General features: G+C 44.0%; 1 protein-coding gene across 2 annotated transcripts; it reads right to left on the bottom strand.

The window, feature by feature from the left end:
* Positions 1-1627: 1627 nt before the first annotated feature.
* Positions 1628-12986, bottom strand: PRR19 (proline rich 19). Of its 2 annotated transcripts, none has more exons than XM_083627066.1 (4): positions 12641-12986; positions 8081-9061; positions 5306-5475; positions 1628-3365 (listed from the first exon to the last, which is right to left on the bottom strand). In XM_083627066.1, exons 2-4 carry the CDS (start codon positions 9045-9047, stop codon positions 2184-2186), a joined length of 2319 nt encoding a protein of 772 aa, XP_083483192.1. In that variant the 5' UTR covers positions 9048-9061; positions 12641-12986; the 3' UTR covers positions 1628-2183. The 2 variants fall into 2 exon arrangements, with proteins under 2 accessions (XP_083483192.1, XP_083483191.1); XM_083627065.1 differs by lacking the exon at positions 12641-12986 and adding an exon at positions 10084-10766.
* Between the last annotated feature and the right edge of the window lie 4481 nt (positions 12987-17467).

Genomic DNA, 17467 nt, shown 5'->3' with positions numbered 1-17467 from the left:
TAAAAACTTCCCTGAACAGGGCTGCCTTAAGATGTCTTCTGAATGTCAGGTAGTTGTTTATCGCTTTGACATCTGATGGGAGGGCGTTCCACAGGGCAGGCGCCACTACCGAAAAGGCCCTCTGCCTGGTTCCCTGTAGCTTTGCCTCTCACAATGAGGGAACCGCCAGAAGGCCCTCGGCGCTGGACCTCAGTGTCCGGGCAGAATGATGGGGGTGGAGACGCTCCTTCAGGTATACAGGACCGAGGCCGTTTAGGGCTTTAAAGGTCAAAACCAACACTTTGAATTGTGCTCGGAAACGTATGCTCGGAATATGCACCCTGTATCAGTTAAAACATGAGAAGAGTTCTGCTGGGTCAAACCAAAGGCCCATTTATTCCAGAAACTTGTTCTCACCGGGATCAACCTGATGCACGCAAACAGGACCCGAGTGCAACAATATACCGGTACTTCCCACCTGAGATTTCTAGCAATGGTTATGCAGTGACATTTTGTTTTCAACCATGGAGGCAGAGCATAGGTATATCCACCAACATGAGTGGGACAAATTTCATAGTTTTCACTATGAGCTCTATGAAGTACTTTCTTTCGCCTGTCCCAATTTTTCCAAAATTCAGCTTCACAACATTGGTTTTCAGAACGGTGCTATATTGACAGTTTTCATTTTGATCCCTTTCCTAGTGATCCCTAACATGGAATTTGCCTTTTCCCCAGCTGCTGCGCACTGGGGTTGACATCTTCACTGAGCTATCCACTAAAACCCCAAGGTCTCATTCCTGCACAGTCACTGCCCGTTCAGACCTCATTAGTGTACATATGAAATTAGGATTTTTTGCCCCAATGTGCATCGCTTTACGCTTCCTTGCGCTGAATTTTCATTTACCATTTTACTGCTCGTTCACTGAGTTTGGAGAGATCCATTGGGAGCTCTTCACGGTCTCTTTTTGTTTTAACCACCCTGAACAATTGGGGATCATCAGCAAACTTGTCTATCTCACTGTTGCCCTCTAGCTCTAGACCATTTATGAACAAGTTAAAAAGCGCAGGTTGCAATACCAATCCTTGGTGGGGATGGGACTCCACTTTCTACATCCCTCCATTGGAAGAACTGTCCATTCCTACTTTCTGCTTCTTGTTTCTTAACCAGGATCTGTAAGAGACCTCTCCTTTTATCCCATTATTTGATTGCTAAGCTTACTCAGGTAACTTTGTCAAAAGCCTTTTAGAAGTCTACATACACGGTGTTGACCAGATCACCTCTAACGTTTGCTGGCATTCTCAGAGAACTCTAAAGGGTCAGTAAAATAAGATGGTACTTCACAAATGGCTATTCGCCTCCAGGATTCTTCGTATGGAGGTTAGTAACTAAGCAGGTAACTACTGCAATGTCTTTCGTTTCTTTGTAGTATAAACTTTCTGATAGGCCCTTCTCCCTCCCAATAATGTTTTCAGCAATGTTATCAGTGAAACCAAACAAAAGCAAAACAACGTATGCCAAAGAACAGTTCGCGATCCCAAGAGGATGCAGCCACATAGAGAAGGAACTATGTGAATAGCATCACAGGCATAATCCAAAGCAAAAATGTAAAGTTAGCACAGAGGGGTAGTAAAGAACTTCACATTCAACTTTTATGATTCAGATTTATTTTTATTCCTACCCTAGGAAAACATTTGAGACCGCAGTTAATTCCCTTCTCTCTCTTAAAAAAATGAAAAAGCGAAGGAACAGTTTTACTCTCTTGAAATATGGCAATCTAATGGAAACAGGTGACTTTATCCCGTGTGTCTTGTTGGGTACACTGAGACAACAAACCTACGCTTCATGTTTGTAAAGGATGGGCTGTCATACCCGGAATAGAAAGAGAAATGTTTTGTGCCTTCTAAGTGGCCTAAAACAAATGTGCTTTAAATAAAAAGAAATCACAGAACTATGCAAGTGCGTGGTTGCACACACACCACACAGAATGCCGAGAACTGTGGCTTGTTAAAAGTGTTGGAAATGGAAGCTCTGTGAGGAGTGAACTACAGTTCTCTGGATTCTTGGGGAGGTGTGTTGTGATTTTAGGTAAGAAGTAGCAAATGGCCCTTCCAAGTGATCACCTTGGCTTTCCTTTTCATACCAATCAAGCATCCACTCGTTTTCCAAGCCTCTCTCATTCAGAAATTTGGCTCCCCACACCCTTTCAGTACAACTTCATTCGGGGGAAAGCCCAGGGCTCCGGGGTGGACTGTCCCAACAGATGGCCTTGCAAGGCACAGTCAGGGGAGTTCCTGTTCTCTAGAGCCTCGGAGGGGGGGAAATACGACATAGGCAGCTGCTGGAAAAACTGCAGCTGCTGCTGCTGGGCTTCTTCCATTTGAAGCAGCCGCTTCAGATCACGAGTCTGGCTCCCGGATCTGGAGCACCCTTTGTCTCTGTTTCTTTGCATTCTTTCGGAGGCCTCTGCCAGTCCGCAGAAGTGGTAACTATTTGATGTTCTCCCTTGCTCTACAGAGACTTTCTGGCAGAAGGCTCTGGGTTTTGCCAGTACAGAGAACAACCCAGTCCCGTGTGGTGGGTGTTTGCTGAGCATATATATGTCTTGCTGAGGGTTTTGCCTGTAGGAAGAGCAGTGCTGCTGAGGGACGATACTGTACAGCTGAAGAAACTCATTTGGCTGCCCTTGTTCCGAGTTCAGCTCTCTGGAAGTGGCTGGCTGGTGAGCCAGACAAGAGTAGCCCAGAGCTTGGGACACGGGGAGTTTGGCTCCCTTACTGGGCGCTTTAGGGCTCCAGATGCTTCTTAAGACATCAAAGGACGTCTGAGACTCAGAGGCAGCTCTCTCCGTGGGCCTGAGCCCCAAATCCAGAGGCTGGCAACTGCACGGCTCCTGCGAAGGATGCGGGCTGTGGAATGGAGCGGGCTCCATCTCTAGTAAATTCCATTGATCTGGGCTTAATTCATAGACACAGGAATGTTGCTGGGGATCAGTCAAGAAGTAATGGCTGGTGCCTTTGCCATCCACGCTCAGATTGACTGAACCCAAGGAATCATAGGTAGCAAAAGGCAGGCAATGCCTTTTGGAAGCATTCTTCTTTGTGTGTAGTCTACTGCCTACTTCAGACCTCTCTTGCCTGCTTCTGGACTCACAGAAGGCTTCCCCTAGTCCTTGCTCCCAACGCCGAGCAGTTCTGAATAAAGCATCATGCAAAAGATGTTGTTCCTCTGCAGCAAAGGAGCTCCTGGCTAAATTCACATGCTGGGAAGGTGCAGATGAAAGATGGGAGTGTGGCTGAACTGCTGTCAAGTGAAAGCTGTGCTGGTTAAATGCCTGTGGCTCAACAAAGGATCTGAAGTCTTCTCTTTGGGTGGTCTTCTCTTCTGCCTGCATAGGGAAACAAGAAGGAGTAGGCAAGATAAAGGAAAGAGCATGATTAGATAGGGACAGATTATCTCTGCTTCTCAGTGGAATGTATATACTTCTGACATGCTCTTACAAATGTTCCATTTCAACTTCTAAGGCTAATTTTGATTCATCCCACACTAAGCCAATTCTAAAGGCTTCTGGGATAAGTAAAAAAACAACAACAGATCAAGGCTAGATCGACATCTTCCTGATGGTGGGTTGGAACCCAGTAGAGCTTTGCGGCTCTTGTACTTTGAGGTTGGTAGCTAGCAAGAATATTGCTGCATAAAAGGAGCCAAACAGAGTAGGATCTCTGGATCAGAAGATGAAAATGACCTGCTGTGGGGCCCCCAAATAAAAACTACTGATGTGATGTGACCTTTTGTAAATGCCTGGGAACAACTGGATGAAATCGGCTTAGGTATTCGGCAAGTTTTGAAGTTAATCTCGGTACCATTAACCTCCCATCCTAGAACAAATAGTGCTCATAACAGCCTGGTAATCTGACATGCAATGTTCTTTGGCAAAGGATTTTGGTGAGAGGGCAACTGAATATCCTCCTTGGGTTTGTCTACTGTCAATGGATTTATTTGTAATCGCACTCCTAGGACAATCAGCCCAAAGTGCTTAAGGGAATGTGATGTTTCCAGCTGTCCGCTTGCGGCAACCTGAGGGCTGCTTCACACACTGCATGTTCACATGGGCATAAAAACTGGGATGTGGTCTTGAAGCCATTCTTAAATGGACACTTAAACCTGGAACTCAGAGTGTGGTCTGAAGGCACAAGAGGCCACCATCCTCCTGGGGACAAGCAGGTTTGAGTGACTCGATATTGATACCAGGAATGGTCCAAGAACAGAAAAATTAAAGTCAGTCTGTGAGCACTTAGAAAAGGATGCCGTGATTACTAAGACCTAGTATGGGTTTCTCAAAAACAAATCATGCCAGATGAATTTAATTTCTTTTATTCTGATAGAGTTACAAGCTTTGGGGATCAAGGGAATGGTGTGGACGTAGTGTATCTTGATTTCAGTAAGGCTTTTGACAAAGTCCCCCATGATATTCTTGCAGAGAAGCTGGTAAAATATGGGCTGGATGTGTACAGAGGAGGGTGACCAAGATGATAAAGGGAAACCAAGCCTTATGAGGAACAGTGGAGGGAATTGGGTATGTTTAGCCTGGTAAATAATGAGATATGATAGCTATCCTCAAATATCTAAAGGGCTGTCACATGGAGAATGGAGCGAGCTTGTTCTCTCCCACTCTGGAGGGTAGGATTCAAACCAATGGCCTCAAGTTCCAAGAAAGGAGATTCTGATTAAACATCAGGAAGAACTTTCTGACAGTAAGAGCTGTTTGACAGGTCCACCAAGGGCAGTGGACTCTCCTCCCTTGAAGGTTAGTAAACGGAGGTTGGAAGGCCATCTGTCATGAATGATCTACTCTAGATTCCTACATTGCAGGACTAGATGACCCTTGAGGTACCTTCCAACTCTACAATTCTATAATTACTACATGTATGCTACCTTTGTTTCCTTCCTTCCACAGAAGGAAGACAGGATATACAGGGTGAGTCCTTTAAAAGAGGCCCCGTGGATACAGAGTACACATGTTCCACGGGGCCTCTTTTAAAAGACTCACCCTGTATATGTAAGAAAATAAATATATTTTTTTACAGCTCAAATACATCTATAATGTGGGATGTTTTAATGTATTTCCCCCACTTGCTTTCAATGTATTTATGTGGGTTTGGTTTTGTGTCTTTCTGGAAGTCACCCTGAATTGCCGTGGCAGAGAAAAACTGACAATAAATTTAATAGTAATAATGATGATGATAATAATACCTTCCCAGTGTTTAAACACATTCTTTTCAAACCAACCTGACCTTTCAAACTATCCTAACACATTCTGATGCTCACCATTCTTATAACTGTATGTACAGGACAGGGAGAAAAGCTACTGGGGAAGAATTGTGCTTGTCCTCTCCGCTTTTTCAGAGAAATCTCCTGGTCAGAGTTTCTGCTGCCATTGCTAGACATCTGTTCCAATAGCAACTCTTTCTGGTCCCTGTCAGGTGGGCTCTTGAAATCTGAAGGAGGACAGAACAAATGAACACACAAAATCCCATGTGGAATCAAAAGCTTACAAATGTGAGTAAGGGCAAAGTTAATTTGTCCTTTGGGAGGATGACATACAAGTCCATTAAGCTGTGCAAAGCAATGCAGCAGGGTAGGGAGAGGTGGAAAGTAAAACAAGACAAGTCCCTGCAGCAAGAAGCTTACTGTCTATATTTTGACAGTGAGGGAGAAGAGGTAGAAATCCAGGGGACGAATGAACTTTGGAGTGGCTGAGGGTAGTGGTGAATCGATGGTCACAGGCAAGGATATATCAGGAAGTAAAAGCAAAAAGGGATAAAGGATGGAGCAATGCTAGGATTCGCCCCAGTTTTAAAAATTGATTTCTTGACAAAATACAACGTAGTAAGTACCGTAAATCAAGTACGTTCCAAGGATTTTCAGTGACTGTAGCCTAATCCCCCACAAAATACCAGAAATGAGGTTCAAGCGAACCAGCTCCCTCCACAGTGTAACATGGGATGGCGTGGCGGGGGGGGGGGCTGACAAGTTGTAAGTTTCTGTTGACATAGCTGAGAAAGGGAAACCGCACTTTCTCAAAATTATCTTTTTTTCATTATTCCCCTACTACTCTAGTACGTTGCGTATCGCGTTTTGATAATGCACAAAGATCCAATGAACCTTTTCAAGTACAGTGGTACCTCTGGTTAAGAACTTAATTCGTTCTGGAGGTCCGTTCTTAACATGAAACTGTTCTTAACCTGAGGTACCACTTTAGCTAATGGGGCCTCCTGCTGCCGCCACGCCACCACCACGCGATTTCTGTTCTCATCCTGAAGTAAAGTTCTTAACCAGAGGTACTATTTCTGGGTTAGTGGGGTCTGTAACCTGAAGCGTCTGTAACCTGAAGCGTCTGTAACCCGAGGTACCACTGTAAAGCGAGACCCAGATTTCCAGAGCAACACCATTGCCCTGTGTGGCACTACCAATAATGCTGCAAAATATATTAAAAAATTGTCCAGTAGCATCTTAGAGACCAATTAAGTTTGTTCTTGGTATAAGCTTTCGTGTGCATGCACACTTCTTCGGATACACTGAAACAGAAGTCACCAAACCCTTATACATAGTGGGAGGGTGGGGGTGAGATCCTGTAACACCAAAGTGGAATCACAAGACAGAGAAGCCAGTCTCTCAATCTCCCAGGACATTGAATACAGGATCTCCAATCAGCTGTCTTATTACAAAAGAATTTCAGAAACAGACTTGAAAGAGAAGTTGCTGAATTACAACTTATCACCAAACTGAAAAATATGGAGACACCTGGTCTTAATAGAGATATTGGATTCCTGTCTCATTACATATGCTAATCATCTGCATACTATCCCTTGTTTTCCCCTGTAGGACTAATTGCAGTCGTTAACAGTCATCAACAGGTTTACCATACCCATTGAGTCAATCACCCATCTCCTACTACCCTCCTGAAAAAAACCCTACCCCACCCTCCCGCTACATATAAGGGTTTGGTGACTTCTGTTTCAGTGCATCTGAAGAAGTGTACATGCACACGAAGCTTATACAGTGGTACCTCGGGTTACAGACGCTTCAAGTTACAGACTCAGCTAACCCAGAAACAGTACTTCTGGTTAAGAACTTTACTTCAGGATGAGAACAGCAATCGTGCAGCGATGGCAGCGGGAGGCCCCATTAGCTAAAGTGGTACCTCAGGTTAAGAATGGACCTCCGGAATGAATTCAGTTCTTAACCCGAGGTACCACTGTACCAAGAACAAACTTAGTTGGTCTCTAAGGTCGGTCTCTCTCTCTCTCTCTCTCTCTCTCTCTCTCTCTCTCTCTCTCACACACACACACACACTATATATATATATATATATATATATATATATATATATGTATATGTATATATTTTTTTTAGACTGCGTCAGACTAACACGGCTACCTACCTGAATCTAGAATAATGCTGCAGTTAGCTCCCTGAACAGTAAAGGAGGATTCAAGTTGCCTTCAGCAGTGAAGGAGGTCAGGCCACCATGAAATTTTTTTAAGCTGGCTGTGGCCTAATTTAGTGGAGCCTTCTGCAACTATTGGTTGAGGCCTCGTTAGTGTCCGTTCAACCCTGTGCTAATGGAGGTGGAGGGGTAAACAGGAAAAAGACCAAACAAATGGGAGAGATTGGGCAAAGAGAAGGAAAGTGTGCTATGAAATCCTACAATGTGCTCAGTTTGGGTTCAGATTTCTACCATCATAGGATCCGACTCCACCCACCATCAGTTGTCCCCTCCATCTAACCTTTTCCATGTGAAATAAGCCCTTAATAGGAAAAAGCTCCCCAGCTCAGCCCCGAATATGAAAGACGATGTGAAGCCCGTGAAGGAAAACATCTGAGAAAGTGCAGGTTTTTTTAAAAGTCCATTCATCTTTAACACATGGCAGCCAAAAGCAAAAGCAGGGCTTCTACTCTTGTTTTCACTATTGCAATATTTCACAAAACTGCTCGTTTTCAATATTTATGGCAAATGCTGCATGCCAAACAGCTGCTTAGCTTGAGCCAAGCTGCTTGACACAGTTCATACTTATGCTGTAGCCTCAGCAAGCCCCTTACCTGCATGGGCCGTCTCAGTGTTACAACCACCTGCAGACTTCTTGAGCAGCGCCAAGGCAGATAAATCTGGGAGTGTTTTCTTCTGTTCCAGCAGGATATTGATAACAGCCTGACGTGTTTCCCTGATTAAGTTACGCCCAGGGAATATTGCCTTGAGGTCCAAGAGTTTTTGCAGGTCCTGGGCTAATTCCCTTACTGGAGATTTGCCTTTGCCTGACTCCGTTTCTGCTGTGGGGACGGGAGGGACATTTTCCTTTTCATTCAAATCCATCAAGGCATTGCCCTGAAAAGGTTCAGTTTCCAAATCCTCTTGATTGAACTCCACAACCGCAGGTGCAGCTAAAGGCTGGGATGCACCTGGAGTGGCCACAGGATGCTGTGTAATCGATGTAGAGTCCTTATTCACTCCACGCGGGTCCTTTCCACTGCATCTCAACTGATCGCTGGGAATAGATTTCTGATCAGCATCACAGGACTGGATCTCTTCTTCCAGCAACATCTCCATGCCACTGTCTCTTTGTATAGGAGTGATCTCCAGGACCTCTTGCTCAGCTCTGGGGCTCAACAATCTCTCTATGTTAAGTGATTTCACCTCCCTGTTAAACATGCCAAAAGGCTGAGAGAGTCTGTTCTGCGTTATAATCAGAGGTTTGGCTACACAGCCACCTTTGATAGGTCTGATGGGAGTCGACTTAGCACAGGTGTTAAACTGGGAGCTCCAGAAAGGGGGCAGCGTCTTCTGTAGCGTCCTGCGGTTGGGCCTTTGTTCTGGGATCCTATCGGTAGCATTTCTGCCAAACTTGACATAGTTGCGCTCTCGTCTTGTTCGGCGGCGTTTGACCCTGACAGATTTCTCCTCAATGCTATGCTGCTCTGTTGGGGATGCTCTCAGGTGATGGGAAGAACAGGGTAAACCAGAGCTGGCTGAAGTCTCCTTTCTTTCTTCTCCCTTGCTACAAGGATTCATACTGAAAGGAGCTCCTGAGAATAAGCAGATACAATGGGAAACAGCACCCAAGATGCTAGGTTTAGATTCTTATTCTCACCTGGGAAAGTAACAGACATGAAACTGAGGCTAAAGCTGCTGTCCCAGCAGTCCTCCATCCCTTGTTTTTTGTCTGTGGGCTGGCATGAGTTTGTATGTTATTATACACACATGCACAGAGTAGGGCCATAGTTCAGGGATAGAGCAACTGCTATGCATGCAGAAAGTTCCAGACATCTCCAGAAAGGGCAGGGAATGTTCTCATCTGAAATACTGGAGAGCCATGGCCAGTCAGTGTTTAGAGAGCTAAATGGACCAATGGGTCTAACTCAGTACCAGGTAGATTCTTATGTTCCTATATACCCACAGAAGTGATGGTATGCATAAGTCACATATTTGATGAAGTAGACTCTAATCAATGCAAACTTATAACACAATAAAGCTGCTAGCCTTTAAGATGCTACAAATTCCTTTGCAGTTTTAATCAAACACCACATACGTTACTAACCAGCCCTCCCAGGGTCAAAAATAAATTCAGAGTAAGATAATTCCAGGCAGAGAGGACTTCCAACAAATCATGGTGTGTTGGTCATTCTGCTGTACCCTTGGGTGGGTGGTGTTTAGTTTTCTTTTTTTTTCTTGACAAACCATTAATATATTTTTGTCCATCTCAACTTCAGCACCAGGCAATATGCAATTTTAAATATGTACACAATTGCAGCAATAGCCAGCAGATTTTTTTTAATAAAAAAACTAACAACTACGAACTGTAGGGTTTCAGAAATGAAAATGGGCTCACTGGAATGCAGCCATAGAGTATGTGGGCTGTGTCCAGTGTTAGACCTACTTCAAAGCAGACCCACTGCAATTAATGGGCAAAAGTTGGGGCCGCTCATCTCAATGAACACAATGTTGGGTAGAACTTAGCTGGCTGCAACCACCCAATCCCCATTCTTTTTTAAAAAAATGAGGAATAACAAGAGTGCCTCTGAGAACGTACAATGTCCTTTTTACTCACCAGTGGGGCTGATCAGGGGCCCTGCTGCATCTCAACAGGGGAAACGGATAATAGCGAAGAGACACCTCTCCTCTTATGGCATCTCCCCCTCCCCACACTTTAAATTCTGATTTTTCCAACCCTCCATCTTGCCCCCAACAACCTCTTTCCTCCAACCGCCTAACAGCCTCACTCACGCCTCCCTCGCGGGAGCTGGATGGGCGGAGCAAGCACCCTGCCTCCCCTCGTGCAGAGGCGGTTTTCCCGATGCGGCTGCCCGAAGCGCGAGAAGCGCCCTGGCGACTCTCAGCCTCTTTTCCCGCGCTTCCCGAGCTGCTACGGAAGCCCACGTTCCACTCCCGCCCTTGGGCTTAGCCGCGCCCCGCCCCACTTGGCGTGGATTGGTCGCAACGCGGCGCAGTTCTGTGCTGATTGGCTGCAGGAAGCTATCGGTCGTTACGCTCCTGTGCCACCTGGGTGGGACAGGTGAAGATGCGCTTTTGAGGGGCTGGGAGCACCTTGACAAAGGGCTATCCTGCAATTATTAGGCGCTCATTTTCAGTCACCCAGACGGCTCATCCCGTTGCTACCCACCTCCTCCTCAAAAGCAAATAAATCAGATTATCCAGACACTGTTATTTATTGTAATTATTTGTACGGTATATGTTTAGCGTTACACTTTTATGCTTAACGATGCCCCCTGCCCATGCATTTAGCAGTTCTCATTTTTACATCATTTTCCCCATCAGGGGAAAAAGGCAGGATACAAATAAATATAATAATAATAAAAAATGCAGACTAAAATCAGAGCCCCGGTGTAGCCAGGATTTTTGTTAGGAGCGGCAGGACTTTCGTTAGTGGGGGCAGAACCAACGTGATTGGTCAGTTAAAAAATTATATTGTTTTACTTTATGGGGGGGAGCAGCTGCCTCCCTTGGCTACGCCTATGAGAGCCCTTTCCCTTACTTTTTTTTAAAGCGCGCTTCTTTTCTGCCAAGTGACAAAACAAACCATTTATCGAACTTGATTCACAATGCACCAAGCCTTATTATCACTCTGCCTCGTGAATTTAATATTGACAAGCAAAACAGGACGTGGCCTCTCTGCTCTATAAACAATGGGAATTTCAATAGGTACAGCTCCCCCCACTCCTAGTTGTGCATCTTCTGACATACCCTCTTTGCATTGTAATTATAGCTGGGGGCATGTAGCAGTCTGCCGCCTTTCCCTAAGCTTTTATTTTTTTTAATAATAAAAAAGGGTTGGGAGACCCATGCTGAAGCCTTCAACTCATGGTTAGAGATTACATGTGGAGAAAAGTGTGCAGGCAGTAGTCTGCCTAACTGCTCGCTAAGCAGTAAACCTCTTTGCACCTTTTAGTTTTCTGCCCGCTGAATGGCAAGGTACTGAATAACTGGCAAGCACCGCAAAACATGAGTGTAGCCTGGATTTTTGTTGGGGGGGGGGCAGGATTTTTCTTAGGGGGCAGAACCAATGTGATTGGTCAGTTAGCTATTTCTATTGTTTTACTTGATCTGGGCTGCCTACACCCATGCTGCAAATATTTTATTAATACAGTTAAATAACTTTTCATATACTAGACTCTCCTATCTATGCTTACATTCTAGCTCAGGTAGGGAACCGGGGTAAAATGCAGCCTCTCGCTCCCAAGCATCTATCTGGCCCTTGAGACTGTCCCCAGGCCACACACACCCTGCCTTGCAAAATCCTCTCTGCCCAGGTCACAACCCTCACCAGCTCTGCTTTACATCCCTGAGCATTTTTGCCTGGCTAGAATTTGTTTTTGCACTCTGGTGATGCTCCTTGCTTGTCTGGATGGAGGACAGAGAGAGGGGTGTCTGAGTGTGTGTAGAAATAATTTACATACAGTCATTGCTTTTCCACTTTCGCTTTTGGCCTGACCCACCAGTGGCATGTGGGGATGCAGGTGGCGCTGTGGGTTAAACCACAGAACCTAGGACTTGCTGATCAGAAGGTCGGCGGTTCAAATCCCCGCGACGGGGTGAGTTCCCGTTGCTCGGTCCCTGCTCCTGCCAACCTAGCAATTCGAAAGCATGTCAAAAGTGCAAGTAGATAAATAGGTGGGAAGGTAAATGGCATTTCTGTGCGCTGCTCTGGTTCACCAGAAGTGGCTTTGTCATGCTGGCCACATGACCTGGAAGCTGTCTGCGGACAAACGCCGGCTCTCTCGGCCTATAGAGTGAGATGAGCGCACAACCCCAGAGTCAGTCACGACTGGACCTAATGGTCAGGGGTACCTTTACCTTTACCAGTGGCATGTAGCCCTTGGAATTTGCCCTAGAAAGGAAGGTGGCCTTCGGGCTGAAAATGCTTCCCCACTAGGAAAAGGTTGTGAATTTGATCTAAGGTGTGGCAAAGGATGAGATTTCTTAAACACTTTCCCTGTGTCCTGTGAACCATATTTTCTGTCCATGTTGCTTTTTTACTTGCAGTGTGCATTACAATCTTGTACACATGCACATAGATAGCAGGTGAGAGAGGCTAAAAGGTGCTTTTGGAGCAGTTCATGAAAGCACCCTAATTCAAATGCAATCACCTGGAAAAAGTCATTCCAGAGCACATATTATTCTTGCTCGTAGTGAACTGAAAGAGAGGCAGAGAAGGAAAATTACTTAGGTTATCAGACTGTGAAAATATGGGCTCTTGTGTTGCTGTTACCCTTACTGTTACAGCACAATTATGTTTGGATTGGCAAGATGGAAATATTTATAATAAACTATTTAAAAAACAACAACAACCACCTCCTTGGTTTATGATGCATCTCATATTGGAATGCAGGACACTGGAAGCAAGGTTTGAGCCAATCCATTATCTAATTTGCAACAATCACTGTTTAATTTTTTTAAAAAAATCTAGCCCAGTGTATATCATAGTATTGAAGAAGTTTTTATTATTTAGGGTTTTGATAATTCCTCATACCGGATATGTATACTCCTTAGTGATTTATTTCCAGAATGATCTGAACTTAAAAAAAAAATGTTTCATGCTTGGCTGTTGCTAAGATGGGTTGTCCAACTATACTAATAAAATTGAACATCGCTGTCTAGTGGGTTTAATCTTTAGATATCAATATTTGAACAATGGAAGGCTTGTTTACATATAATGATCAATGTAATTTATTATCACTATAGTAATAAAAACTCAGAGCCTCCATCCAGGGTATTTAATAAATATTTTATTCAAGAGACCACAAAGGGTTATAATGCTGAGATTAATTTTCAGACCCATTAATATTTCAGTGGGCCTGTTTAGCTTCTGTTCTTTCCCTTTTTATGGCCATAGCTCAGTCTTTGCCTGATAATGCTCCAAACCAATTTCTGAAATCGCAGTGCCCTCATCAGTTCCTTCTTACAGACGATCATGCAGTATTACATTAGCAATGTCCTTTAAACATTTAATGGCTTATTTCCAAAAGTACTGTGATTATTTCGATGAATTCATTTGGGGTCTAGCGTTAGAAAAAGTTCAGATTTTGCAAAGCTTTGTTGACCTCTAGAAGCAGCTTTGTGGGCCAGATGTAGCCTTCAGCTTTGCTATCCCACCCTAGAGCATACAAAGTCATAAGGAAATGTTTTCATGAGCACCCTCTTCTTCCTTCTTCCTAGTATCTTCCTTCACCCCAACAGCTGAGGTGTTGAAATCACACCCCATTATGCTCACTGCACTGAGTGGAATAGTTTATCTGTGATCATTTGCAATTAACCCCCTTGCCTAACACTGTCTTTATTGCCCCCTTGCCGTGCTCACTGTCACAGTTTCTAAAGGGAGGTTTTAAGATTTTTATTCCTTAAGCATAAGGGTGACAGTGATCTTGAAAATTGCACCCTGAAAAATAGGAAATCTTGCGAGGCAGGTGGCTTGGCTTCAGATCACTACTGTTTTTGAGCAATATCAACTGCTACCGATTTAAAAATGCAACTACCCATAAATATTCCTATTCTTAAAAGGGGGGGGATCTAGTTATTTTAACCAGAGGTAGTCATGTCACAAATTAAAACTTTGTTGTTAGTAATTGGTAGAGGAGGCAAACTAGTTCCCTTAAGTGGGATGTACTGGTCATTGCAAATTGCTGGATGAATGCTATATCAGTTCTGGAACTTAAGTCATTAGTTGCAGTGGCATAGCGTGGGGGGTGCAGGGGGGGCCGGCCGCACCGGGCGCAACATCTGGGGTTAGGGCAAATCCATGGGTTAGGGGGCGCAAATCCACGGGTTAGGGGGCGCAAATTACTTGCCTTGCCCTGGGTGCTGACAACCCACGCTACGCCACTGATTAGTTGGTTTTCACTACAAAGTGGTGACTTTAAAAAGCACCTTGGAAGGGGACTTTTTCCTACCCATCTTTGGATGGGCCACAGATGATATAATTTTATATAATAATAATAATAATAATAATAATAATAATTTATTATTTATACCCCGCCCATCTGGCTGGGCCTCCCCAGCCACTCTGGGCGGCTTCCATAGAAACCAAAAATACAGTAAAATATCACACGTTAAAAACTTCCCTGAACAGGGCTGCCTTAAGATGTCTTCTGAATATCAGGTAGTTGTTTATCGCTTTGACATCTGCTGGAAGGGCGTTCCACAGGGCGGGCGCCACTACCGAGAAGGCCCTCTGCCTGGTTCCCTGTAGCTTTGCTTCTCGCAATGAGGGAACCGCCAGAAGGCCCTCGGCGCTGGACCTCAGCGTCCAGGCAGAATGATGGGGGTGGAGACGCTCCTTCAGGTATACTGGACCGAGGCCGTTTAGGGCTTTAAAGGTCAGCACCAACACTTTGAATTGCGCTCGGAAACGTACTGGGAGCCAATGTAGGTCTTTCAAGACCAGTGTTATATGGTCTCGGCGGCCGCCCCCAGTCACCAGTCTAGCTGCCGCATTCTGGATTAGTTGTAGTTTCCGAGTCACCTTCAAAGGTAGCCCCACGTAGAGCGCATTGCAGTAGTCCAAGCGGGAGATAACCAGAGCATGCACCACTCTGGCGAGACAGTCCGCAGGCAGATAGGGTCTCAGCCTACGTACCAGATGGAGCTGGTAAACAGCTGTCCTGGACACAGATTTGACCTGTGCCTCCATGGACAGCTGTGAGTCCAAAATGACTCCCAGGCTGCGCACCTGGTCCTTCAGGGGCACAGTTACCCCATTCAGGACCAGGGAATCCTCCACACCTGCCCGCCTCCTGTCCCCCAAAAACAGTACTTCTGTCTTGTCAGGATTCAACCTCAATCTGTTAGCCGCCATCCATCCTCCAACCGCCTCCAGACACTCACACAGGACCTTCACCGCCTTCACTGGTTCTGATTTAAAAGAGAGGTAGAGCTGGGTATCATCCGCATACTGATGAACACCCACCCAGATGAAGGAAAAACCTTCCCCAACTGTTTCCTCTGTTTGGTCGGTGGAGCTGCAATGGCACCCAGTGGCCTTTTGAGATAATGCTTTCCATCTTACGCTTCTGGAAATATGTGCCTTTAAGAGTTGTGTGATGGAGAGGAATTTCAGCTGGTCCAGATGGTCACTTCATGATGCCACAGGCTTGAGCAGCCTTGCACCTGCTGAAGCTTTTCCTTCTACCTATTAAAGACAGAAGAGCCATGTGTGTTTATTGGCCTCCTATCGAAGAGTGCTTCAGTCATTACAACTCCTTGCTCCTGTTCTGAAAAGAAAGGAGGGAAAGCAAAGCACATGGGTCATAGCTTCAGTCTAGGCTTGTCATATGTCAGGAAAATTCCTGACATGTCCTGGTTTCCAGGTGTAAAAATGGCGTTGGATGTATGGCAACGCAATGGAAAAAGCAGCGCAACCTTTTTTTTTGTTTCAAACACTTCCGATTTTGGGAGGAATGAAATGTTTTCAGGAATGGAAAAAGGAGCTAGCCAGATTTGTCTGGAATGGCAATAAGCTGAGAATCAAACACCAGGTATTAATAGATAAAAGAGAAAGAGGTGGATTTGGATTACCGGATTTAGAATTATACCATGCCGCAACTGGCTAGTTTGGTTAAAGAAATGGATTACACTAAAAGATACAAATGTATTAGATCTTGAGGGGCATGACAACCGGTTTGGGTGGCATGCCTATCTGATATATGAAAAGGTGAAAGTACACAAAGGTTTCTTGGGCCATGTAGTAAGAAGATCACTCTATAAAATCTGGAGTAAATACAGAGGAATTTTGGAACCCAATATACCTTTGTGGGCGTCACCAGTAGAAGCGATAGCAATCAAAAGGAAAAACATGAAGGGAGACTGGCCCACTTACAGGACGTTATTAGAACCAAACAAAGAAATGCCAATCCTAAAAAAATATGAGGATATTAAACATCACCTGTCTGGTTGGCTACAGTAATTCCAACTAAACCAAAAACTGAGCACAGATAAAAGAGAAGGTCTTGCCAAATAAACTTCCGCCTTTGAAAAAGAGTTAATATATAACAAGGGAAAATATATATCAAGAATGTATGAACATCTTTTAGAGTGGGAAGTGAAAGAGGAGCAGGTTAAAGCATCTATGATAAAATGGGTGCAGGACTTTGGCTACAATATTAATATGGAACAGTGGGGAATGCTATGGCAGCAAGACATTAAATTTACCTCATGTTATAATTTGAGGGAAAATACCATGAAGATGCTTTATTGATGGCACCACACCCCGGCAAAACTCGCCAAAATGTATAAGGGAAGTTCACCAATATGTTGGCGTTGTAAAAAGGAAATAGGATCGTACTATTATATGTTGTGGACTTGTATGGTTAGAAGCGAGTTTTGCAATAAAATATATGATGAATTTAAGAAATTATTTAAACTTATTTTTTAAAAAAAGGCCAGAGATTTTCCTTCTAGGAAATTAGGAATACTGCCAATAGAAATAAAGCAAAATACAAGACCACTGCTTATGTATTCAATTACAGCTGCAAGAATACTGATAGCCAGAAGTTGGAAATGTGAAACAACAACTACAATAATAGATTGGCAATCACTCATGCTAGAGTACTTTCAATTAGCAAAGCTGACCGGAAAAGTCAGAGGAGCCCCAAATAAAAAAAAATTCAGAGAATAGAGACTATTCAAAGAATATATAAGATTATATTGTAATAATGATGTTATCCTAGCAGAACTGAATGATACTTGTATATAATAAACAAATGGAATAAATATACTAGATGAATACAGGAAGTTGTAAAACAAACTGTGCGATAAAATTAAGACAATAGAAAAAGTACAATGAGAACGATTGGAAGTTTCTTTCAGAAGACTTTATTAGAAAAGACAGGATATTATAACCAATATTCATTTCTTATTGTTAACTCTTTTTTGCTTTTTATTTTTATTTCCTTTATCTTCTTTCTATTATATTTTTGTTT

This window comes from Podarcis filfolensis, assembly GCF_964270895.1.
Source record: "Podarcis filfolensis genome assembly, chromosome: 8".
Taxonomy (NCBI): Eukaryota; Metazoa; Chordata; class Lepidosauria; order Squamata; family Lacertidae; genus Podarcis; species Podarcis filfolensis.
Note: the sequence above shows the minus strand (reverse complement) of the source record. Positions and strands in the feature narration are given on the sequence as shown.

Excerpts from the sequence above, each read along its gene's own strand:
- PRR19 (XM_083627066.1), bottom strand. The coding sequence starts at position 9,047 with ATGAATCCTTGTAGCAAGGGAGAAGAAAGAAAGGAGACTTCAGCCAGC. Across the intron at positions 5,476-8,080 it reads CACTGAGACGGCCCATGCAG|ATTTCAAGAGCCCACCTGAC; the intron begins GTAAGGGGCTTG and ends GTCCTCCTTCAG. Across the intron at positions 3,366-5,305 it reads TACATACAGTTATAAGAATG|GCAGAAGAGAAGACCACCCA; the intron begins GTGAGCATCAGA and ends TTCCCTATGCAG.